General features: G+C 43.0%; 1 protein-coding gene and 2 long non-coding RNA genes across 4 annotated transcripts in view; 2 read left to right on the forward strand and 1 right to left on the reverse strand.

Moving 5' to 3' along the window:
• Positions 1 to 8: 8 nt before the first annotated feature.
• LOC130371373 (SWI/SNF-related matrix-associated actin-dependent regulator of chromatin subfamily D member 1-like) overlaps positions 9 to 26990 on the reverse strand; it is a 32406-nt gene continuing 5424 nt past the window's right edge. The window contains exons 3-6 of one of the 2 annotated variants that reach the window (XM_056577137.1): positions 26030 to 26072; positions 24443 to 24565; positions 671 to 787; positions 9 to 213 (exon numbers count right to left, since the gene is read on the reverse strand). In XM_056577137.1, coding sequence (XP_056433112.1) covers positions 127 to 213; positions 671 to 787; positions 24443 to 24565; positions 26030 to 26072 — 370 coding nt within the window. In that variant the 3' untranslated portion in view covers positions 9 to 126. Of the gene's footprint in view, positions 214 to 670; positions 791 to 24442; positions 24566 to 26029; positions 26073 to 26990 lie in introns of both variants that reach the window. The other variant, XM_056577136.1, reaches the window with a different exon arrangement.
• LOC130371375 (uncharacterized) lies at positions 8948 to 9561 on the forward strand. Its single transcript, XR_008893187.1, has 3 exons — positions 8948 to 8978; positions 9135 to 9225; positions 9451 to 9561. It is a non-coding gene; the product is annotated as an uncharacterized LOC130371375 (long non-coding RNA).
• LOC130371377 (uncharacterized) lies at positions 9955 to 11021 on the forward strand. Its single transcript, XR_008893188.1, has 3 exons — positions 9955 to 10052; positions 10349 to 10805; positions 10924 to 11021. It is a non-coding gene; the product is annotated as an uncharacterized LOC130371377 (long non-coding RNA).

Below are 26990 nucleotides of genomic sequence, written 5' to 3' on the forward strand. Positions count from 1 at the left end.
AGAACGCTAGTTCTGTGGTGCAACTTCATTTAAACTTAGCGCAATGTATAAAACCTTTTTTTTTTTTTTATCAGAGCAGCGTGCCTTCATTGAAACTTAAGTGGGTCTCGTTTCCAAATCAAGCGGTCACACCAGCGCCGTAACACAGCCGACGAGTACTTCCAGCACGAACCAAACCCTGGCGTGCATCGCGTCGCCATCCATCAGCATTAACTACAATGAAAACGGAACAAGACCTCAATCAAACCCTCCGATGTGAGCTTTACTTCTGCTGCGGATGCGGCCGTGGTCTGGTGTGTGACCCACACACCTTGAAACTCTGCTGAAACAGACTGAGCAGCAGAGGATCCCAAAAACACTGACTTCCTCCACACAGCACTTATGTGATATTGCAGTTTTGCCTTTTGAAGCATTGGTCCAATAAAACATGTTCTACCCTTACATCCACATGATAAATGTTTGATTATGCAACTATTTTGGTCGCAGTGTTGAGCCCTGGGTAGGCCAAAAGCGTGGCTAGGAGCAGGCCAGAGCCTGGGTATGGACAAGGGACAGTGAGGTTGAACATGGCAACAAGTTTGAACGACCATAACTAGGTGATCATCCCAGGGGATCCAGAGGTAGGTACGCCAAAACCAAAAGCGTGGACAGTTTATGAGGATGTGTGTACCTCCTCTAGAAGTTTGCCCTCCACCCTCAGCTCCCAGGATGCCACCTTCTCATGGTCCTCAGCCTCAGGCTTGGCGGCGGTGAAGGTGTTGGAGATGTAGATCCTCAACTTGCGCTTCTGCTGTGGGGACACAAGAGACGAAATACGGGCTCAGGGTTCTGTCTGGCTGCCCCAAGTTCAACAGACACAACCAAACGTTGATTAGTTAGACATTTAGAAGACTCAGCCATCATGTCCTGCTATAAAGTCCACTCGTATTACTCAGTTTCCATTGGAGAACCAATACCCTGAGGGAGCATGACAAACGGAGCAACCCCACAGAATTGCTCTCCTTTAGAACAAGCAGATCTCATGACTTTTCCCAGAACCGGGATTAGACTTGTGACCAAAGTTCTCTGTCACCATCATAATGTTGGAGCTCTACCTATGGAGAACTATAGAGCCCCCCCCCCCCCAAACCACAGGGCCCCCTGGCCACCCAGCAGAGGAGCACCATTAAAAGGACCACATACCCAGACTCGAAACACAACACTGACCCAAAAGAGAGATTTGGTGTCTCCCATCTTAGTAAACTGTACACTCACAAGGTCAGCTGAGTGGGGAGTGCACTCAAGTAAATTAAGTCAACGGAGCAGAACCAAATCTCAGCAATATAATTGAATCTCAATAATCACTCTTATAATACCAATAAGAGTGCCATAAAACATTGCATATAACTTGAAATTAATTAAAGATTAAGGTTTGTGTGGTTGAATGTAGAAATTACTAAAGTTAAGTCACTATAGCAATACCAGCACTTCTTGTATCTTTAGTTCATTGATACAGTAATTCAAATAGCCTGCGTGGTTAAATAAAAGCCTACATATTATAAATGTTGAATCATTGTATTTGTCTATTATAATGAGGAGCGATCATTTGTGAACAGTGACTCATACAGACCACTAGGGCTGTAACGATACGCGTATCGAAACCGAAATCGCGACACTCAAAAGCCACAAACCTGTCTCGCGGTGTGAGAAGGCAGCAGCGCGATACGCCCTTTCTAACTCTCTGGTCAAATTGTCAGATTGAAATTTGCTAATAATTTGTCTAAATAATAGTCTCAGACCTGCAAACTCCTCAGAGGAAAAAAGGTGACAGTGTCACAGGGTTATTTTTATTGTAATATGCAGAACTGCTGATATCGGAGGGCAAATTATACGTGCAATCCACCGGGAGCGATTGATAAGACCACGGCTCGACATCTTGGCATATCAAATTACTTTTTGCTGGAGTGGAGAGATAGGCCTATAGATTCTCGTGCAAATCTTTAATATATTTAAATAGCCTTACATAGCCAACACTACCAATAGAGGACCTGGCCTCAGTTCACTCCAGACTATTTGCGTAGCCCTCCATTTTTTGCAAATGGTAGTTTCATCTAGGCTATAATGTTGGAGATGCTGAGCACATCTCAGTCCTTTCAGATGACCCATCCAAGATTTGTATCGGCCTCCTATCATACAAAGATTAATATTGTCTGAGTACTATACCGAGAGGCACTTACAACACAAAGTATAAAATAGTCCTCAGTGGAGGACTATCTATAGTCTCTTTTATACTATAGTCTCCAGTGGATTTGCATCCACTGGAGAATGTTTGATCGTTACACGCACTAATCCATCTTGATCTGTGAAGTTGATGAATTGTCACTTTTAGGTTTTCTACCCAGTTACCAAAAAAAGAAACATTTGGAATAGTATGCGCTGTGGCAAGCACATGGTATGCATGTGTTACTTCGAAGGCAAAAAAAATCTAAAATACAAGAAAACACAAACACCTACATTCAACCATTGGGGTATGGCCCCTGACTCTCTGAGGAGGTACCACCAGGTACCCCCTCCATGCCAGGGCGCCCTGTTTATTAACAGCTCCTCCACCGGGGTCAAGACCATTTGAGGGCCAGATCCAGTCTGCTGACTGTCGGCCTTTTCACGATTGGCTTAAAAAAAAAGGCTTATTTACATTTATACCAATACGATGGTGGGAAAAGCTTACCAGTTTGTATGTTTTTTTATACTTCATTTTTATACTTGATCCGCTGACCGCTTGGAAGCCATTGGAGTAGGCTACATATTTTTTTAGAAGAAAGGGGTTATGTGGTAGGATCTTTAAGAATGCTTAACTGGGATATTTATATAGTCATGGCTCAAATATTAAGGATCATGCTTTTGACGTGTAACTAACGCATTTACGCGGTCAGCGATCAGCTGCCAGGCGTTGGTTCTCCGAGTTGCAGAGGCTTTAGCGTTCCCTTTTCTTGTGATAATGTCCTTCTCCTCGTCATAGCTCTCCAGGAGAACCTTAAGTTCCATTTCATTGAAATAAGCGGCCCGTTTCGCCATTTCGATCAGGGTTTCCCTGATCCATACATCACGTCTTTTTAGGTTTGCCGTGGACGCGCACAACCCTATGTTAACCAACCACGAGTTGATTGAACTAATGCATAACCTCTGCTGTGGAACTGAAAACTCTTGGTTAGTCGGCACAGGGTAAATCAACCTAGAGTTCAGCGTTAACTCAGTGTTTGTTAAACCTCCGTTCGTGGAACACCCCTCTGGACGAGTGTTTTGCAAGCTCTCTTGCGTTGTTTGGCCGCATGCTTGTGCATGCGGATGCGCATGCGCGGTAGCCAGGCGCATTGGATAAGAATGATCCAATAATTTTCCGCAATTCTGGACCCCCCCCCCCCCCCAAAACAAAACTCTCCGGTTCTACACCATTCACGTGAATGACCAAATTGACCAAGAAAACGGCGATTGTCGCCGAAAAGCGACAAGTTTGCAGCTTTGTAGTCTACTGACACCGCCCCCTCTTATCGACGCCGTAAGTATGCAACGAGATGCCCTCTCTGTGATGACTATGATGATTGCATTTCTCCACGGCCGTCGAAGTTCGCAATTTGAACGACATTTATCCAGAGTGGGCCAAGCGCGAAAAAATTTGCCTGTGTGATCTCTGTCTCTAGGGTTGAACGATTTATCGTTTTCTGATCTTAATCGCGATTACAGAGAACGCGATCTCGGGATCGCCAAAGCCACGTTTTTTTAGGTTTTACTGTGTGTTCACGCGTCAACGTAGAGACGCGAATCGGGCGAATTAATATAATATAATTGTATACATAATATCACGGCCAAAAGCTGTGTGAGCCTCCGGATGGCCGTGGGGCTGGGAGCTCTCTTTGAGGGGGTTGTTTACCGGCGTTTGTTTACCGGCGTTGCTATGGTTACCGGTCTTGTGTGTTCCAACGGTTTATTAGGAATCTAATAAATGGTTGTCTACTGTGCGTTCACACCAAACGCGACGGGGTGACAGGATCCCATACAAAGTGATCGTATAGACGCGTATCGGGCGAATTTTTCGCTAGTGAAAACCGGCGACAAGTTTTGATTTGTCGCGCCACACTTTTGCCGTGCACAGGCGAGCACGTTCACGTTTCGCGTGATGACAGCCAATCAGCGTTCAACAGCGTGGCCACTTAGTCACATACGTAACGTAACAGCCAATCAGCATTCAACCGTCAAACTCAGGGCAGTTCAGTCCGGGGTGAACTGCAGCATGGAGGAGAAAGTGAATGTTGCCTTTGCGACTCCCGGAGCTCTATACATAATATAGTTGTATGTAATATAATATTTGTATATATAATATCACCGCCAAAAGCTCTGTGCGCCTCCGGATGGCCGTAGCGCGGGGAGCTCTCATAGGGATTGGGCTTCTCTGGGTTTGTTTACCGGCGTTGCCGTGTTTCCGGTCTTGTGTGTTCCAACGGTTTATTAGGTAGGCCTATCTAATAAATCTCTGTCTATTCAATACTTCATTCACTGCCTCTTCCGTGGTCATTACAATATTATGACTAGACTGCGTTGGGTTCTCCGACGTCTCTCCCTTTGTTGTTATACTCTAATGCACGAATTAACTAAAAGAGCCATCTTTGACTGTAAAAAACAACTAAAAAGTAGCAGTACTTTTCTAAGTTAAGACAGTCAAAGATGGCTCTTTTAGTTCTTCAGTTGTAACAACTGCAGTTGGTCAAGGACTTTAGTTTACATGCATGTTTCTTAATAAATACATTTGAAATCAATTCTTAACTTTAGTTTTCATTCTTACATTAGAGTAATGGCATGTAATGTTTTAATGGCATGATGTCATGTTTATAAATATTACGGTACATTGTGAATATTGCACTGAAGCTTGATTTGAAGAAAATCGTGAAGAAAATCGAAATCGCAATATCTGCCGGAAAAATCGCTATTCGATCTTTTCCTGAAATCGTTCAGCCCTACCTGTCTCTATTGTTTTGTGTAATTTGACCGGCAGTTTGTCTGCTTATAGGTCGGAATGAGGCGGCCACCGATTATTGACAGGATGGATACTTTATTCTACCGGACTCGTTCGCTTCTTCACTAAACACACATGCTACCGCTCGCTCTCCTCGCTCCTCGTCCACTCACTCACTGACGTCACTCACACACACACACACACACACACACATTCGCACACTGCCATTCTCGCGCACACACACACACACACTACTCGTAACACACGCCTCGTTATTGCGACGTTCATGTTAGACGTTCATGTTTTTTTCCATCTATTGAAAGTTAGGCTATTAAACATGTTGCACTCTATACAGCCTAATTATGTCATTATTTAAAGGGCATGGTGCAGGTTTCTATTTTCTTCTATTCTGGCAATTTTCTAGTTGGTAATAAACATTTAAACAATTATCCATTGTATTTGATGTTGTAGGGCAGTCATACTCAAGTAGCGGCCCGCGGGCCTTTTGTGGCCCGCGGGGTGTCTATTAATGGCCCTCGAACTGTTTTGAAAAGTTTTTTTAATTATAAAAAAAAAAAAAACGCGCGCCGCGATCTCAATACGAGGCTGGGGGTTGCAACGATAAACAGATAGCACTCCAGCCCACAGACCGCTCCAGCCCTCCCAAACTCGAGGCAGACAGTCCATCTCAGCAGCAGTCAAGGCCGATTTAGGGTCGTTTTCGACGCAGAGACGTAAGCACGTAATTTACACAAGGGACTTGTTTTAGAAAAGTTTTGATTTACGGTTCCTTTAAGGTTCCTTAGGATTGCGCGTGTTGCAAGGGGTTTCTCCGCCAGAACAGTAGGGGGAGCAACGAACGAATCTGTGGGCGTGGAAGTGGAAATCGCTGGCTTGTTTATATTTATAATTATCATAATACGTTCTTGTGTTTTCTTCTTCTCCTTCTTCAAACTTCTTCATTCGCTTCTGTCACAGCCTTTTAAAATGGCGCTATTATGCTGTTAAAACCGGAAATGTGAGACTCCTGAAAGGATGTGGTTAGCTGGCCAATCACAGTCTTTGCGAGCTGCGTAGGGCCGTAGTGTTTTAGTCGCATAGTCAGGAATTTGGCCGACGCACTTAAGCACGTAAGGGGGGATATTTTACCGCGCAAGGGGGGGTTATGTATCTTACGTGCTTACGCGTTACGTCTAAAACAGAGCATATATCGCCCAATCACACGTATACCGACCCGGCCCCTTGAGTCACTGAAAAAAAAAATTGTGGCCCCTCATCATTTCTACTTGAGTACCCCTGTTGTAGGGTATCACAAAATATAAATATTAGGAAAAGTAGGTGATATATTAGTGGTTATTAGCCACAGGTTAGCGATGATTCTTATTTCTCCCACAATGCATTGCATGACGTCACATAAGGTACTCCGCGCTTTTGGACGACAGCCGAAGCCGCTAGTGAGAGAGTGACAGTGTCAGATTATATAAGTAAATACATAAATAGAGATAGCCTAGATATAGATAGATAGATAGATATATAGATCGATAGATAGATAGATAGATAGAATAGCATAACATCGATAGATAGATAGAATAGCATAACATCGATAGATAGTGAGGGATAGCATAGCATAGCATAGCATAACATAACAGATAGATAGTGAGGGATAGCATAGCATAGCATAACATATATATAGATAGAGAGAGAGAGTAGATATATAAGTAGATAACATGGTGCAACAACTCCAGCAAAAGTGGACATAGGGTACATTGCTTCCCCAAGGACAAAGGGATTCTCCGAAGCTGGGTGCAATTTGTCAAGTTTAGACGGGCAGATTTTTCAGCTAGCTCTGTTACCGCGTACTCCAGAATATGCAGCGCGCATTTCAAGGAGGAGGATTACCACTCAGGGGATGCCAAGATGGTCTCACTTGGTTTAAAGAGTAAGAGGACGGCGAAGTTAATTCCTACCGCCGTGCCGTCTGTGCATGCAAACCACTCTGCCTGCCCTGTCCCCGAGGTCGAGAGACACCGTCTGCCGCAAGCGAGAGATTGCCACGGTAAGCATCATGCTATAGCTGCTAATTACAAGCTGCGCGTTAGCTAGCTCTGTGTATTTTGCATACCGTGTTCCCTTTGACACAGCCTCCTCTACAAGCATGATCAGTCTGACATTAGAAGAGCATATTTCTTGATTCACGAATATGAGCCAAAACAAAATTGCCCTGAAGTAAATGTCCATATCGTCATGAAAGCTTCATGGCTAGTGTTTTGATCAGTGATCGTCATCATCAAGCGGCTTTCACAACAGTTTGTTTGCGTTTTGTGTTAGTGCTAGACTGCTACGGTTCTCTTTCACATATACTGTATTTGACCGTGACCGTGTCGTCAGGGCTGTAGTGGACGCTAAACGCAAGTAAACGCAGTTTACCCACATCTGAAATTTGAGAAACAGAGTTTATCCACTTCTCACTTCAGAGTTTAGCTACCTCCCAATACAGTAAATGTACTACCATTGGTTGCGAATCACTGATCTAAGTATTCAGTTTACCTACCTCTTATTTCACCACTACACCCTTGCATTTTCTTTTTTATATACTATACTTTATACTAATATACTTTTTTATATTTGTTTTCGCAAGATGTTGACAGACGCCTCACAGCAGGAGACCGTGCACAGTGTAGACACTGTGGAGAGTGTCGATACTGGGGATCAGCCCTTGCCCTCCTCCACTTCTGACGCTGGGACACAATGTTATTTGAAGCCCCCCCGATGGTCTCACGGTTAAATCTTTGGTATTTTAAGGGGTAGATATTATGTCTAAAACATTGCAAGTAGGACATTTCCATACACATTGATGAAATGAATACATAGCCTACACCAAAACATAGCCGCTTAGATTTGCCATGATTGTCATATGTTTGGGTATGTTTACTGCCTCTGCCACAGCTGTGCAGGTTAACCTGAAGCCCAAGATGGTTAGCGTGGGCACACAGACTTCAATCAGCCCACAAACCTCCACTCCCCTCGCTAGTCCTGAGCAGACAGTTGACGACGATGATGATGATAATGCCACTGTCATCAGTGACTTGTCGTGGGTGCCCGAAGAGCCGATGGATGAGGAGGAATTGTTTGATGAGGAGCCACCTTACACGTGTGACCACCACCACAAGTGAGATAATCTAAAACCAACATAGACCATATTGAATGCTCAATGCTTTGTTAGTTTGAATGACACCGCCCCCCTCCCCCTCATTTTTTGTTGTTGTAGTTGCATTGACAAATTCATTGTTTGCCAAGAGGAACTGATGGGCCTTTTTGCCATCTGTCCGGCCTGTTGTGAGAGGTCGGATAGGAGCATCGTGCAGCAGGAAGGAACTTTTGTTAAGATCAAGCAGGTACAGTTTTGTTTATGCAGTTTTGTTTTACGTGGCCATCTGATTAGAAAATCTGAATATCTAATTAAAATCTGATAGCTCTGACTGTCTTGCCAGTTAATTTACAATGTATGTACCAGGCTGGCTTAAGTCTGCTGGTTTGTGATGCCATCATATTTGAGTGTTTATACTGTATTGGTCATGTGTGTTTCATTGAAAATATGAAACCTTTGACCAGTAATGTACAGTACTTACTCTATATTGAATCCTGATATACTGTTGATTACAATGTTTTATTTTATTTTATTACATATCTAGGTCTGTGCATCATGTGGCTACCACCGTTTCTGGCAAAACCAGCCAATGCTCCACAGGAACATGCCAACCTGCAAACTCCTGTTAAGTGGGGCCATTCATTTTACTGGATGTTTGGCCACACAGACACTAAGAATGTTGACCCTGTTTGGCCTGCAGTGCATCAGTGCGAGCAGTTTCTTTCGCCATCAGCGCCGCTACACCATCCCAGTAATCGTTCAGGCCTGGCAGAATGATCAAGCCAAGAATTTTAGTGACCTACGGGCAATGTATGGCGGGCTAGTTCTTGCTGGTGACTGCAGGTAAACCAGTGTGAGAGCTAGACCAGTTCCACGTTTTGATTTTGTTATTTGTTATCATGTAGGGTGGCTTTAGTTGGCATTTGCAGTTGACATGGTGGATTGTCTTTACAGACCATGGTTTTAAAAACTTGAAACATAAATTGTAATTAATTCCAGGTCAGATTCTCCTGGGCACTGCGCAAAGTATGGGTCATACTCTCTGATAGAGGACAGAGTGAACAAGGTGGTGGATGTTCAGCTTGTTCAGGTAAACCTGATGTTATTCGACAAAGAAATGAACTCTGCAATTTGGTAAAAGGATTGTATCTTAATATAACATCTTTCCACTAGTACAACCATGCATAGAGCTTTATTGTGTATTGCCTAACTAGAGTAGTGTATCATAATGCCTGGACCAGCAACGCTTCGGTTCATTAACGCCTCCTTCAACACCACCAGCATTCTACACTTACACTGTTATGTCATGTTGCAGAGCTCAGAGGTCCCCAACAGCTCATGGTGTGAGCTTGAAGGGCTCAAGCGCAGTGTTGGCCTGCTGAGGGGAAACGACCTGCATTTGGCAACGCTGATCACGGACCGACATCGCCAGTTATTTACAATAAAAATGCAGTATAGAATGTAAATATCTGAATTGCACTGAAGCTGGATGTTTGTGGTTTTTTTCTCCTTAGGTTGCCAAATGGGTGAGAGAGGAGCTGATCCCTGAAGGGACACAGCATTATTTTGACGTGTGGCACATTGCAAAAAGTATGTATCCATTGTTGGAACCTTGAAGCAGTTTTTGTTAGTGCATATCAATTAATACCATTTGTTCTAAAACAGGTCTGGGGAAGGCATTGGATGCAGCATCCAAAGAGTGTGACCAACTACAGTTGTGGAGGCCAGCTATAGTGAATCACCTCTATTGGACTGCAGCCTCAACCCCAGATGGCAACCCAGCGGTCATGGAGGCCAAATGGAGAAGTTTAGCGAACCACATCCAGGACATCCATGACCATGACACCCCTGCCTTCTCCAGTTGTGCCCATGGCCCTCTAGACGAAGATCAGCGCAACAAAGAGTGGCTGGACCCAGGTACAGTACTGGTATTATGCACGCTCTACATAGTTTTGTTTTAGTTGCTGTCTTTGAGTAATTGTCTGGATGCTTTGACATGTGACCTTCGTGATGAAATTATTTTTTCATTCCCTGGCAATCTCATAACATTCTGTTTACTGTTTATGTTTGCTATAATTCATATGCAGGACAATTTCATGTGTTTCCATTTCAAAAAGGAATTCTGTCTGTATCCATCTTCCTGTCTATTTGTTCGTTTTCCGTCTGTCTGTGTGTCTGTCTGCCTCCCTGCCTACCTGTCTTGCTCTTTTCAGGCTCATTGGCAGCAGTCAAGTTGGAGAACATAATGATGAGGGCTGCCTTGCTGAAAGATGTTCGTCAGCTGTCTCCACAGCACCAGACCTTCTCCCTTGAGGCTTACCACTCCCTCATCTTGCACTTCGCGCCCAAGCACACAGGGTTTTCATACCTTGGGATGTATAGCAGGTCAGTGCTATCCAATGGAATAACACTGCCAATTATTATGCCTTTTATAGTAATAATAGTACCTATTAACGTGCCTATTGTAGTATTTTGTCATACACCAAGTTTCAAAGGTTTTCTCAAATGTGTTATTTTGTAGGCTTCTCTTAGCGGCGCTGCATTATAATCACAATGCCAATCGCGAGACAGCACGGAGAAGTGACGGGACGGAGAAGTACTGCGTGCGGTATCCGCGCTTCAGAAAAGGTGCCCATGTGGTGCGTCCCATCAAAGAGGCAGCCTCATACGGTAAGCAGTGTCAGGCAGTTCTATCATATTTTGAGATGGTGCACGAGTGATCAGTGACAATGATCTTTATAAAGTAATATTATTATTATTATTAATATTATTATTATTATGTCTGCAGGTTATGCAACATCATTAATGAAGGCCCTTCGGGAGAGCTACGCCAATTCACCCGCGGTTCTTCGAGAGGTTGGCGCCAATTTGTCCTCCGATGCACCCGCCCCCATCACCAAATCCTTCGAACAGATTCCTAAGGAGGAGGCCATCAGCCTCTACCTAGCCCGGCAGTCACGCTTCAAGAAAACCTAATTTCACATTATTATTTTTTTCCACGGACAAGTCCAATGATTTAGTTGTTATTATTTGCATGACATTTCTTTGTATATAATTCAAAATAATTTTGTAATCATTTTACCTGTGCCTTGTCAACCTCTGTGTGCGGTGTTGTCTGGGCTCACTGTGTGTCTGCTTGATGTGCTTTTGCATGTATCACTGCATGTATGCATGCATGAAATAGTGTGTGTGTGTGTGTGTGTGTGTGTGTGTGTGTGTGTGTGTGTGTGTGTGTGTGTGTGTGTGTGTGTGTGTGTGTGTGTGTGTGTGTGTGTGTGTGTGTGTGTGTGTGTGAAAAAGAGAACCATCAACTGACCCTCGGGTATGACTACACTATTGCAGAATTAATTAGAATTAGAATTAAACATTGCGGGTCTAGCCCTTCATCAGTGTTCCTTGTATGTTTTGTGCCTAACCATTTTTTTATATAGATTTAATTCCAACCTGTGTCTTTGTTCAGTAACCATTACAAGCAATGCCAATCAACTTTTTTTTATCCAAAATGCATGTGTTCTGTGTACTTTATAACATTTTAAGGGCAATTGAATGATCACAACAGAATAATCATAACTATTATTTTTATTCATTTTCATCCAAACAAGGCCATTGAAAGCCCTGATAGGTCTGGTCATCATTCTGGAATTGCTGTCTGATGGTTGAAACCACACAAGAGGGTAGAGGCTTCCTTATACTCCTCCCTAAAACGCCATAAGCCCAGCGTATTGCTTGCCTGTACGCAGTGTACCGGTATTGCCTAGGGATAAGTAGGAAAGATTCTTACGTTTAAAACTCTGTAAGTAGGTTGGAAACGTCATTTTAAGCCTGTTTCTTATTCATGTTTATTGTGTATGCAACACATCTCCTGTCACCTATAACTGTTGGTTCAAATGACTCAGTGTAAAAGATTTGTAAAGTAAACATAAACCATGAACATACTCGTGCGTGCTGGCTTGAAGGGGACCATGATCCTGCCTGAAGTGTGTGTATGCTATTTTTAGCACAAACGGATTCAGGCAGCATGCCTCAAATCCAGGATGCTGCGTAAGGCACGTTACATCTGCTGGCCGCGGGGTGAGCTCCTCGACCAGCGACCAAAACGCGCTCACCTCCCTACAACACAAGCTCACCACAGTTTCCATGGGACGACACCGCCCACACAGACACCTGCCAAACACAGCGACACAGACACGCTTACTGCTCTCTCCCGGTAAGCGGTACCCTAACAGTTTCAATGACAATCAATCACGAGGAAAACGAGTTAGCACTATCAAAAATAATCACACTGAAGACATAACCAGCCTACTCGGAGTCGGCTACGTTTGCAAACAACATTTTCACCGGAGAAAGGTAAAAGCTTAGAATAAACACTAGGGGTTCACAGGTGGGACTGTCAAGCTATTATGCCTTCTATTTCTGGATCTTCTGACTAAGTTTAGGGTACTTATCTGAGCCAATGACATAATCACTGTCACTAGATATAAAGAAAACGTTGACTTTCATTCGATGCTATTCACTGAAAAAATAAGTTATTGTATGCACTGCTTTTCATAGACTACTAGCTCCAGCGCTCCTTGCTACGTTTCTAAATGGTAGCAACTCACCAGGACACTTCACCAACTCTCCACTCATTCTCCTCTGACAAAGCATTTATTTGTCTTTGACGGCCATCGGCTCTCGGTATTTCCTCATTTCCCCTCATACGCCTAACCGGTTCAAAATTATATGGCTGTGGGCCATCATAAATGTTGAGAGTGGGTCTTGCTACCTCTTCCTCGTCCGCCATAATGCTAGTTCTAGTATGCGTCTACCCTACGTGACGTCATCGCCAAATTGCGTAAAAAATAACCGTTACTAACCAAAAACTACAAAAACTGGACTTTAACACCATTTTGGAGACATTTCTAACTTTAGATACATATTTTGAGTGCTTTATGTACCCATTAATCAAAACTTCCGGTTAACCTGCACCATGGGCTTTAAGCTACATAGCCTAATAAGAAGCGTGTTACGTATTTTAAGAATCTAAGCTACCCACACATCGACCCAATGATGCAGGACCAAACATATTAGCCGTAAATACCATACATAGCCACAAGGGGAGCAAGACCTTATTGGAGGCTGCTCCAGCCACAGATAGCAGCGCTTTTATATATACGAAGAAGCCGAAGCCAGTACGGCACCCCGGCCACGCCCACTTGACGGTCTCTTACCTGTGCACCCAGTGTAAAGAGACCAGAGATTTGCAGCGACACCCGCGAAGGGTCACGGGCCTCTGCCCGTGGCCCATAGTAGCCAGAGTTATTATCTCTCACACGTGTTCCACTCTTTAGCTACAATTCCCTCCGTATAGCTTCACTTACCATGCCGAAACATGCCGACGACTTTATAATAAATGAAGTGAGTTTAAAGCAACCCGGGATTGGACAACTTTCTTCGAGAATATGCAATAAGCGCTTATAGGATATTTGACTAAACCAACCAAACTAGTTGAGGGTTTTTGCCTACCTGCAAGCATCCTCCAACTGCAATCTTTGGTTATTTATTTAGCTATACTTTAATAGTATTCTTTCTGTTCAGCGTTCCAAATTATTGGTGATTAAATGTTACATTAAGTTAATTGTTACACAAGTGTTGTTTAAATAAAATGCTTTTTAAATTAAAAAAACAGCCATACAGCCCTATTGTTACAGCCCTACAGACCACAATGTGGCAGTAATTATTTGAGTGTCAAATGTAAAGTACAGGGCTGATAGGAAGTAAAATGATCTGTGCCTGAAATGATCATACATTCGAAGACACCCTAGAGAATTGCCTTTCTTGACAACAATAAAAGGAGCGGAACTCGCACACTGAGAAGGGCGCATGCTCATGCAGCGACCGGCAGCAAGTCACGTCTGTTCATAAACTCTGTTTTTTTTTTTTTTGTGATTGTGTCTTTATGCACCTTTCATGCACAGTATTTAATTGGCCAACAAATCATCTTACTAATGGACTTTTAATATATTTTATTGAGTTGACCAGATAAGCAACAAATCATGGAGTTAACCGTCTTGTTCCTTCTGTGGAAGCGCTAAACGGGTTCACTAAACCGGAGCGCATAACATACAGCAAAGACTTTCTTCTCCAATGGCGTAACTTTCAGGATCTTCGTGGTGTGAATCTAGTGGTTCCCGATCTAAACAGTTTTGCCGATCAAACAAGTGGAAAAGGGGATTCTACCGGCGCGTTTCCCCGCAAGATCAGGAAGCGAGGAAAGCGGGCTGGCCTGCGTCTAAGACTAAGGAAACAACCCCTTTCCCGTACCCCTTTGCCTTCCATAATTCTCTCAAATGCGCGGTCTCTTCGAAACAAGGTCGATGAGCTGCAAGCCAACGTCAGACATGAGACATGTCTGTCGGAGAGGGATTCGGACACCGAACTTGCCATTGACAGCTTTGGCTCACCCGTGCGGCTTGATCGGGATGCCGCTGCGACCGGTATGTCACGAGGGGGCGGGGTCTGCCTATACGTGAACCAAAGATACTGCAAAACTTTATTGTAAGAGAAAGACTGTGTACTAAAGACATTGAACTGTTGTGCGTATCACTGCGCCCCCCTTATCTTCTCCGAGAGTTCCCCCAAATCTTCGTCATGGTTGTGTATATCCATCCAAGGGCAAACGCTGACAATGCCTCAGAGACTATATTGCAATCTACCCAAAAACTACAGACAATATCACCCGACGCTCCAGTGCTGATCCTTGGGGATTTTAATCATTGTTCTCTTCAGAAAACCATAAGGAACTTTGACCAATATGTTAAGTGCCCTTCCAGACTCAACAAAACGCTGGACTTGTGTTATGGCTCCATCAAAGGAGCATATAAAGCTATTCCCATTCCCCCACTTGGGGGGGCCGACCATAATTGTATTCAGCTTATCCCATCATACTGCACTGCACTGCAGAGGGGAAAAACGGTCACCAAGCGGTTTAAAGTCCGGACTGATGAATCCAAATTGAGTCTGCAGGGTTGCTATGAGTGTACAGACTGGGAAATGTTTAAGCAATCTTGTTCGAACATTGACGTCCTTGCAGATGATGTCAGTTGTTACGTCTCCTTTTGTGAAGATGTTATTCCTGAAAAAACTGTAAAGGTGTACCCAAATAGTAAACCATGGGTGACGAAAGCACTCAGGGCACTGCTGTACAGGAAAAGACTGGCATTTAGAGCAGGGAACCTTCCGGAGGTTGAAAAACTAAAAAAGGAAGTTAAACATGAAATCGCAAGAGCAAAGCGGAGCTATAAAGAAAAGCTAGAGGACCAATTGGGGAACAACAATTTATGCTCTGCTTGGGATAGCATGAAAAACATAATTGGCACAAAGAAAACAAGAAATCCGAATTTGGTGCTGGATGGGTTCACATGTGATAGAAAGCTGGCACAGACGCTAAATGAGTTTTATCTGAGGTTTGACTCACCCACATTTAAGGAAAAAAAACGACCTGAAGGATAATGCCCCAGCGCCCTTTGATTTGCATGACGTAGTAGATACCTTCAGACACTCAAAGGTTAAGAAGAGCCCCGGGCCAGATAACATAAGGGGTCACCTACTCTCCTCGTGCGCTGAACAACTTGGTCCAATATTTTATTACATATTTAAGCTCTCCTTGAGCCAACAGAGTCCCCAAAATTTGGAAAAACACGACTATTGTACCAGTGGCAAAAATCAGTCGCCCTAAGGTTTTAAATGATTTTAGACCAATTGCCTTGACCTCATTGATGATGAAATGTTTTGAAAAACTAATGATAAAGGTGCTCCTCATCAAAACAGAGAATCTATTGGACCCACAATAATTTGCTTATAGGGCCAGGCGAGGGGTTGAGGATGCTACAGCCACTCTGCTTAACCTGATAAGGTTAAGTTGATAAGCTGTTAAGAAATTTTAATTTAGATTTTAGTTTAGTGGGTTGGATTTTGGATTTTTTAACGGACAGAACTCAGAGTGTGAGGGTGAATGGGGTACTCTCAGAAAAGATACTGTCCTCTACAGGGTCACCACAGGGTTGTGTCCTGTCCCCTCTTTTATACATCCTATACACTGATGACTGTCGTAGCCAGCACACAAACAGACATATTTTAAAGTTTGCAGATGACTCAGCTATTGTTAGTCTTTTAAATGCAAAATCATCTGAGCATGGTCCTGTTTTAAACGATTTTATAGCCTGGTGTGATAGTGCTCACTTACACTTGAATGTATCCAAAACGAAGGACATGGTCATTGATTATAGGCGCAAGTCCCCCCCTACCCAGGTCACTGCTATAAACGGGCAACCTGTAGAGGTAGTTGGCTCATATAAATACCTGGGAAGCATAATTGATGACAGGCTAAATTTTAATCTTAACACAGAGAATATATGTAAGAAAGGCCAACAGCGACTCTCCTGCCTCCGTAAATTGGCAAAATTCAATGTGGATAAAACCATTATGAGAATATTTTATAAATCATACATTGAATCTGTTTTATCTTTTTCTATGATATGCTGGTATAGAAATCTGAACGTAAAGGATAAAGCCTCACTCGCCAAAGTAGTGAAGGCCGGTGGCAAAATCATAGGTGCCAAGCAAAGCAGTCTAGCAGACCTGTACAATAGATTTGTCCACAAAAAGGCAGAATCTATTTTATTTTATCAGCAAATGGTCATCCTCTTCATCCTGAGTTTCAGTTGTTACCTTCTAAGTCACGTTTCAGATTCCCTGCAGTTAAAACCAATAGATATAGACTCATTTGTTCCCAGTGCCATTTCTCTACTGAACTCAGATTTTGGAGCTCTGGGCCGACATGGTGTTTTTGGTGCAGTGTGAGGTATGATTACCTGCTGTATGAAAGGTACTCCATGGAGAGCAGAAAGTGTTTGCTGTTTTTCATTTTTTATTTTATTTGACACATAGTAGTTATTATTATTATTATTCTGATTTACATGAGTATGTCATGCAGGGATGCTTATCAGCATGCCTGTATACACTCTGCACTATCTATACTATCTGCATGTATGTTTGGTCTGTCATGTTGTACTTTCTGTCCTATGTTGTCTATTGATGTCTTGCTGCAAACAAAATCGCCCTTAGGGGACAATGAAAAGCTTTAACTAACTTAACACCATGTAGCCGATGCACCAATACGTTTTTATTGCATAAAAGTGTAAAGTGCTACCCAAGTGGTATGGAAAACGTTTTCAGTCCCATTCAGACCATCCTCAGTGCAAACATACAAATGTAAAATACTTCCTTATATTGACTACGCCTAGTTGGTGGCAGACATGTCAATCAAAAGGTCAGGTAGGTTGACTCGACATTTTAAAAAGGTACCGCTCACCTATTTTCATTTTTCTTGACAACATACATGGCCGAGCTAAAGCCTGAATTCAGGCACTACGCCTGACCTCTATCAGGCCTGAAAGTGTATTAAAACAAGCAGGGCTTGGTGCCACTTGTTTCACACTAGTTTCTGTGCCACTTTTGGGGTCGGATGTGCCAGATCTGAACCAAGGTCTAACGTCCACACTCAGAACTTCAATGCAAACTCTGTGGTCGGATTTCACTTGCCTGCTAAAGACTTCCTGTCAAAATAAGTCAGCTGAAATGGCGCTGGGTGGAAAAAAAGCCCTTATGTTGTTCGAGTTAAATTCGTATGACATGGTCAGAAGCCTTTGCAGTTGTTTAGCCTCTCCTCCCTAGAATCTTTGGCCTTTTAGCCTAGGAAAGGCTCTTGCAAAATTTAAAGATCCCATATCATTATTTTTTAGGGTTAATGATTGCATTTGGGGGTACTACTAGAATAGGGTTACATGCCTGTATGTACAAATAACAAAACGTATTATTCTCACTTAATTTCAACAAAACCAATTTAAGTTTATTTTAGAAAGAGTGTTTTGTTTCAGGTTGCTTTAAGGCGCCTCTCCCGTGTGGCCCAGTCTGCCCTGATTGGTCATGATGCCCTATCTGATGCGATTGGTGGAAAGTAGGGATGCACCGATACCGATAGCAGTATCGGTTATCAGGCCGATACTTCATTAAAATACTCGTAATCGTTTTTTAATTGCCGATACCACGCACCGATACCACCATGTCAGTAGCCTACATCAAACCGGTCGCATGCGGAGATGAGTTGTCCTACCTAACTTCAATGTCTAGGGGGCGATAATGAGCCGAGACTCTGAGATTCTTCCAAAGGCTTGTGTGTGTGAAAGTTGGCTGCGACCTGTTAACGGTCACATGTAAAGTCATGTCGGCGATATGGGAATATTTTAAGATAAAGGATGACGACAGGAGTAAGGCAGAGTGTAAGATCTGTTATGCTACGGTTTCTAGAGGCGGAAAGGAAAGTACTTCTTTTAATACCAGCAATATGATAAAACATCTGAAGACGCACCATAGTGCTAAGTACACAGAGTTCACTAATGCTAGCGGCGCAAGACTGAAGCAGCCCACCTTAACTGACGTCTTCCAAAAGCGAGAGAAAATGTCAAAAGACAACTCACGGGCAATAAAAACAACAGAGGCACTAACACACTTCATAACGCTCGATGACCAGCCACTTTCAGTTGTTGATAATGTTGGATTTCGCCGTCTTCTAGAAGTGCTAGAGCCCAGATATGAGATTCCCAGTCGCCTCTACATCACAGATTTGATGTTGCCAAAGGTGTATGATAAAGTGAAAAATCACGTTAGGTCCTTGGTGCATGATGCTGAGGCAATAAGCTTCACAACTCATATATGGACCAGCAGTGTCTGCCCAATGTCTCTCCTCAGCTTGACTGCCCAGTGGATAGATGAAGCGTTTACCCTTCAACACATTATCTTACACGCGAAACCTTTTCGGGGCTCTCACACTGGCCAAGCTATAGAAAATATCTTCGAAGACATGCTACAAATGTGGGGCATCCAAAAAAGCTCTGTCCACGTTGTGCTCCGAGATAACGCACGAAATATGATCAAGGCCATGACGGATGCGAATCTGAATACAATCTCCCAGACAATCTCGTGCCTAGCCAATGGATTGCTGGAGAAGACTGCGTCTGTTCCGGGTCCATTTGAGGAGTTGACGCGAAGGGTCAGCTCTTCGGATGCTATGGCAGCAGACGTAATTCCTGCGATTAATGTGCTGAGATTTCTTTCTAGAGAGATCGAGGAGGACCAATGCATCAAAACTGTGAAGCGAACGTTATCCACAGCTGTCATGAATCGATTTTGCGACGTGGAAGAAAATCCGCTCTACATCAACTTTGCTCAATCCGAGGTAGGCCTATACGCTCGCTCTCTCGCGCTGTCTGTGTCTGTGTGTGTGTTGAGCAGTGAACGCAAGAATTCCATGCAAGTTGTTTCTTGGCTGGGATTTTTTTTAAATAGGAATTCCTAAATGGCCACATAGCCTAATGAATGACGTAAATGTTGTCTGTTTTAGATACAAAAGTGTGTATTCCTCGAACACCAAAACTGCTGCAAATGCCAAGGAGGAGATGCTGATGAGACCGATTGCAGAACAGGACAATCAGGAAGATGACACCCGCTGTGAAACACCTACCAGAAAACCATGCAGGGAGGACCAGGCCAGCAGCAGTTTAGACTGTATCTTTGATGAAATTGCAAATGAGCAAGCGTCAGTAGCACTGACCCCAGGTGCTGTGGGTGTTACCGCACAATTGGAGACATACCTTGGGGAGGCCCCAGTGGCCCGCGAGGCCAATCCAAAGTGCGGTTCCCTTCTCTGGCCAAAGTGGCACGCAAATACCTCTCAGCACCTTGCAGTAGCGTTGAGAGCGAACGGCTGTTTAGCTCAGTGTCACACATTGAGAATGAAGGCAGAAACAGGCTAACACCTGATCATGCAGAGATGATTCTGTTCATAAAAAAAAATCTGAAAAAAAAAAAATACATAGCCTAGTTCAGAGGCAACATTGTGTGTTGATAGTCATTTGACAACATAGTTTGTTGATTTGTTTAGTCTTTCTAAACAGCCATAATGTGCTTATTATTAACAAAAGTTCTACTGACTTTTGTTGTTCGCTTTATCTGGTTATATTTACATTTACATTATGTGATGGCATTTTGTCTTTGACTGCTTTTTTGTTAAAAATAGCTCTGTTTAATTTTGTTTTGGAATATCCTTCTGTTCATTTTGTATATCCTTACTAAAGGCTTGACATATTCTTGAAAGGAGAAAATAAAATCTGCCTTCAATTTAATTGCACTTCTTTCATAGAGACCAAATCTAGAAAATATCGATACTCGGTATCGGCAAGTACAAAAATAAAAGTATCGAATCGGTTAGTAAAAAAGTGGTATTGGTGCATCCCTAGTGGAAAGCTTTGCGCGTGTGCAAATTCACAGAAGTTGATAATTTGGCAGGTAGCCGGGAGGCGAGACAACTGCACTTCAAAACTGCTTACTTGCAGTATGGCGTCACACTGTTACGGGAGTAAAGTTTGAGTGCAAACAAGCTGTTTCACACACTTGTTGAGTGAGGGGCGTTCTTGGTGGGCGTCAATACTCCCCATGGCTTGGACTTAGATTTTACTAGCTTGGCAGACGTAAAGCATGTATACATACGTCTTATACCAGTCTAAAGCAGGGGTCTCAAACTCATTTTCACCCCAGGCCACATAAGCATTATGGTTGCCCTCAAAGGGCCGGTTGTAACTGTAAAGGTACGGCCACACCAACCGCGTTGCTCGCGTTAGGGGCGTTGAAAATCTGCATTTTTGCATAGGGAACCATTGGTCTAGGCGCGGTACACGCGTTGAAGCGTTGCGTTGGGGGCGTTGGGCGCGGCAGTTGCACGTAATTACGCACGTAAACGCAGTAACGCGTCCAACCCACCAACGCCCGGAGTTCAGAAAATTGAACTTTCAACGCTCCAACGCGTGACGCTTAGCCGCGGTAGCCAATCAGCGTGGAGCTTGACCCGACGTCACTGGCAGAGAGTAGTGAGCTTGCACAGAAGCATACGACATCTTTCTTTATTCTGGGTGGAAATAGTGACATAGTTACGCCATTAAATGCGTTTATGGAAACATTTCTAGCGAGAAATGTGCATTTTACTTTCATAATGTTCGCTCGGTGAATGTGAAGGATGTTTGGTTTGATAGTTATGACGAAGAGTGAACGCTCCGTGTACTTGCATGGACAGAGTCTCTGGTTGCTAATCAACCTCAACGTCTTGGCGGACTATTTATCTGCTGATCAACACTACGAATGCTGGAAACACACCAGACACACCATGTGAAGTTATTTAACCCGATTATTGTTATTTATATCCGAGATTATTTAATCTAACCCGATCTAAACTCTATCATGCACCCAAACACGGCGGTGTTTGGGTTTCCTACCTCGGACTCCAGCGCAGCCACGGCCGACATCTTTCTTTATTCTGGGTGGAAATAGTTATAGTTACGCCATTAAATGCGTTTATGGAAACATTTTTAGCGAGAAATGTGCATTTTACTTTCATAATGTTCGCTCGGTGAATGTGAAGGGAACGCTCCGTTCACTAGCATGGACATGGACTCATCGAGCTGCGTTGGCGCGTTGGAAGCGTTGAACGACCACACACTGATCAAGCGTCAGGTTAGGCGCGTCACTCGCGTTATCCAACGCGAGCAACGCGGTTGGTGTGGCCGCACCATAAGACTATATAATTTAACAATTTCTTAAAATATTGTTAAATAACCGTCTCTACGTTTGATTCTTATTCATTCAATTGTACAACTATAAATTGCATACTTCCACATACATGTAAATACTTTTTTAAATATTAGTGCTGTCAAGCGATTAAAATATTTAATTGCGATTAATGTCATAGTTAACTCGCGATTAATCACACAATTTTTTCTATTCTAAATATCCCTTGATTTCATGCTGCTAGCCTTTTAGTGAGATCAGAGTGTTGCGAAGGACAGTAAGAAGAACGACCCGCAGTGAATTCAACCCTGTCCACTTGACATCGGGTAGGTGCATGACAGTGGTAGGCCTACCGTAAAACTTCAATAGCCCATCTGGGTCATGGTCATGGTCATTCAATAACTATCGAACAAAACTCTTGCTCAGCAAAGATGGGAAATACTATAACATTTAAACCACAGTGAATAATCCTACCGTACGTAGGCCTATACACATTACCAGGCTAACACACACACACACACACACACTCAAAAACTGTCAACATCGCAACCAAGTCGATTTTGTCTAGAGGGGAGTAACTATAACATTTATTATTTAAACCACAGTGAATAATCCTACCGTACGTAGGCCTATACACATTATTAGGCCTGTACACGTGTAACCGGTTAGTAAATCCTAACCGTTTAGGAAAATCAGTAAACGAAAACCGAAAAAATAAAATAATAATAATAATATCATCAAAAATAACACAGAGTCTACTATTTATTTAGCGATTAATAAAGCTACAAATGTTCCACTTGGACAACATTAAGGAGCTAATAAATGCATGCGATAAATGTTGGGTAACTGAACACCGGGCATAGGCTACGTCATGTAACGTGGCCACTGAGTCACATGCGTAACGTAACAGCCAATCAGCGTTCAACCGTCAATCTCAGTGCAGTGCAGTCCAGGGTGAACCGCAGCTTGGAGGAGAAAGTGAATGTTGCCGTTTGCGACTCCCGGAGCTCTATATATAATATAATAGTATATAATATAATATTTGTATGTATAATATCACAGCCAAAAGCTCTGTCTGCCTCCGGATGGCCGTAGCGCGGGGAGCTCTCATAGGGATTGGGCTTCTCGGGGTTTGTTTACCGGCGTTGCTATGTTTCCGGTCTTGTGTGTTCCAACGGTTTATTAGGTAGGCCTATCTAATAAATCTCTGTCTATTCAATACTTCATTCACTGCCTCTTCCGTGGTCATTACAATATTATGAATATACTGCGTCGGGTCTTCCGACGTCTCTCCCTCTTCCACAAAAGGTAAAGACATGCAATGGTGGTTATCTTGTTGTGGCAAGACAAATTCGAAATTAGGCCTACCTAATAAACCTTTATTTTTTTTTTAATCATTGCTTTATTGGCCTAATCTGAGGAGAAATCTATGCCATAAACAGAAATATTATAGGCCTTTATTACACGGGTCTTCTCAATGGCGTGGAAGGCTCCGTTCACTTGCATGGGTAGTAGTCCGGTAACTTGTCATCCCAGCGTCTTTGGTTGCTAAGCAACCAAAGACGTTCGGCGGACTACTTCTCTGCTGATCAACACTACGAATGCTGGTAACGAATTATAAATCGTAAAAAGACACACCGTGTGAAGTTATTTTTTCGTTTTGGCAAGTAGCCGTGTAATAAGCGGGATAATGTAGCCCATAGAATGTCGCCGGTCATTATTGAAAATAAGCCCCTTCAGGGCGAAGCAAGACACCTCCGCTGTGCGTTGGTGTCCTGTTCGCCCTGTCTGTGCTTATTTTCCCGATAATGACCGGCGTTCTATACATTATCCCTTTGCCTACATATATATTTAGCAGAGTAGGCCTAAGTAACAAATGTGTACAAAGTTACACATGTATGAAACCGGGCTCGGGCTCATAATTACAGTTAATGCGTCGGGCAGGGCTCAGAATAGCGCGACTGCGGTCCACTTAAAAAAGAAAAAAATAGAAAATCGGTTAACCGTGTACACGAAAAAAAAGGGGTCGTGTAACCGTTCACAATTTTTTGTAACCGTTCACACCCCTACTGTCCACCAACCGAGTTCATTTGTAACGAGGAGTACTCGAGTAATCGATTCCTCACGCCCATCCCTAATATGTATATATATAAAAATAAGCGCACTATAAAATATATATGTAAGCGCATTGCTCTGTGTACATAACATAAATCCCTTTCATTTATCAAGTTAAGAAACACATTACTCCATCAATCAAAGATCACACTGTGATAAAAAAAACACTAATATTATCAAACATAAGTAATTGCATCAACTTTACTAAGCTCAAAAAGCACGCTCATTCCCAGCCACCGTGATTCTCTAGGGTACGGCACATCTCCGAGACCATCTCCTACAAATACTCCTGCAGCTGGCAGTGATCCAGGCCACAAGCCTAAATCACTGCCATATAATGACCAGACCAGTTTGAGACCCCCAGTCTAAAGCAAAGGGGATAGTCGAAAAAAAGATATTAAAATGATTATTTACTTTAAATAATTATTGTTAGAAACAAAACACAACTTAATTTTGAGTGTGCCACAGAATACTGGTAATATTGAATTGAGAATTTGGTGTAAAGATGTACATTGTGCATCTTCAGAGCAGCTTACTGTGATGGGTTTCTTGATGGCCTCCTGGATCTCCATTCGTTTGCGGGCGATGGTCTGGTCCAGCTTCCTCTCGAAGGCCAGGAGGTCCATGTAGGCTTGGGACTCAGGAACCAGGTCTCTGATCTGAGCAGAAAGAAAAAACAAACACTGTTCTTTTCAGGGATCTTGGGTTCAACTTTTGCATGAAGAAAGACATTAATTGAATAAAAACATAATCGACCCTGTGTTATCTTAATAATATAATTATTAACATTAAAGCTGCAAGCAACATTTACGGGTGCCAAGCCTAAAGCCAACCAATAAGACCATTAAGACCCTGACGCACGCAGACCATGATTTGTCAGCCCATTAAGATAGTGACGCAGCGATTAAGACCTTTTTTGTTTGCATACGGTTGACAACGCTGGAATAGCATCAGCTTGGATCTGTTGATGGGCGAACAGAAATTCATGACCGTACGTCAAAAGGCTGAGGAGTTATGATTCTTTAAAGTTTTCAATTGATTACTTTAGCGCGCCCTATAGTTCTATTTTGATGGACTTTAACCTGGTTAACCTTGACCTATTGACTTTTTACACAGTATGTCGGGTACTAGTTTGCAACTGGAGCAGAGCGTTCTTTTCCCTCCACAGGCACACGTCGCTAAATTAGGGAAGGATCTTGCGCCCCTAGGGGCGATTCAGCGAAAGGTCGAGGCCTGTTCTGGCAAAACAATTCCCTGGTGCTAATTTGCAGTTTCAGAAAACAATTCACCTGTAACTGCAGATTTTGTATGCGTACACTAAAGTCACAAATGTGTACAGAACAGTTGAAGTCGTAAATCTTTTTTCTACCATTGTAACACAAAATGAGGTATACGAGTTCACTAGTCTGCGTTACAGGTGCACAAATCCTGTCCGGTGCATCACAACTTCAAAGAGTCATGCAATTGACACTTCTGCTATAATCATTGTAGCGCAGTTGGTGCAAAACACATTTACACACCCGTGTTTCATAATCTGAGAACATGCCAAAAATGTGTGAATTCGTAAACCCAAATGTGAACTATAATGCATCAGAAGTTGCACATTACTTGTGAAGAATTTCCTCACAAATAAAATGATATAGAATGCTATGTTGATTCAGCATTTGAATGAGCAAGCACAAGTCCATCGTTACAACTGCTCGAATCTGCGCCTGCAAGTATCAGCTGTGTTTTTTTTTGCAGGTTGCTTTGCAACACGTCTAGGTGGAACATGTGTGGCAAAAGTGATTTGTATCCTTATGAGGCAGAGCGTCCGTGGGCGGGACAAAATTGCAACAGTAACCAATGAAAGTCGCCGGCAGGGGGTGCTTTTTTAAAACTACACTTGTTAATCTTGAGTCAGCCTCAACAGCTGTAGCAAGTTTCATAAAAAGCGTGCGAGCGGTTTTGGCTGTGTAGCGGTTTTGGCTGTGTAAGTCAAACATAGCGGAATAATAATAATAATAAAACTAACAATTACAATAGGTTGCCGTCGCACTTTGTGTTTGGCAACCTAATGAATCATTATCATAATGAACCCAAACAATTCCCCATTCAATGTTCAGAAGATGCCGTAGGCCTACCCTTTGTGGGAGGACCTTATCAGCCATCTTGCGTCTTTTTGCCCTAGAATACGAAGAAGAGAGATCATTAGGAAAAACCTTGAGAACATCAAGGATTCATACTGTGGAAACATCTGGAATCCCCACTCATAACTCATACTAAATAGTACCCAAGATTCAGTCCCTCCACAGGTTTTACCAAAGGCATACACACATGTATTCACTTATTATACATTTACTCCAAGTAAGACCTTAGATAACCTTTAAAAGAAAAGCAATGAGGAAAATCTCCAACATATCCCTCTACCGTCTTTCATTAGCTGCAAGTGGAACCCAGGCTCACTCAGCCTCATCATCATAGCTTAGTGAAGATGAGAAGCCAGGGGCTTCATACAAAATGGCCACAGTGGTTCCATAAAGCGCCCTCGTTATAGCGAACCAACCCGTGGCACACAAAAGACCTCATTGTGGATAGAGATGATCAAACACTTCTTGGCCTGGAGGCATGACAGATTTATAGTGCAGAAGCACACTCCAGTTCCCATTGAAGAAGTGATCATGGGACCCTTTTGTTCTGAAGGACTCTTCTGTTCACTGGGATGTGTGCTGGTCCTTTGGCAGAGCCATAGTTTGTCTTGCTGAACGTCTTCTCTTCCCTGGGCCGTAAATGTCAAAAACAGTCCAACTTAATGTGGATTTATGACCTGCCTCATTTGCAAACAGGAACCCAATATCATTGTAGTTTTCTTTTAAACTTGGAAAGACATATTCTATGATCTTCAACATGGTAATCTGTGCCATTTTATCCCAGATACTAAAATATCAAAGTAAAGAAGCAGGAGTAGATACTATGGTTTTGTCCACCATGCCAACTAGTTTGCGTACGTTCCTCTACGCTCCCAAAGCAGGAAGCCTTCTTTTGGTGACTTTGAAATGCTTGTATACTGTTTAGGCTGCGGTTGGTTTTGATGTTCCGGTCTAA

This window comes from Gadus chalcogrammus, chromosome 18 (genome assembly GCF_026213295.1).
Source record: "Gadus chalcogrammus isolate NIFS_2021 chromosome 18, NIFS_Gcha_1.0, whole genome shotgun sequence".
NCBI lineage: Eukaryota > Metazoa > Chordata > Actinopteri > Gadiformes > Gadidae > Gadus > Gadus chalcogrammus.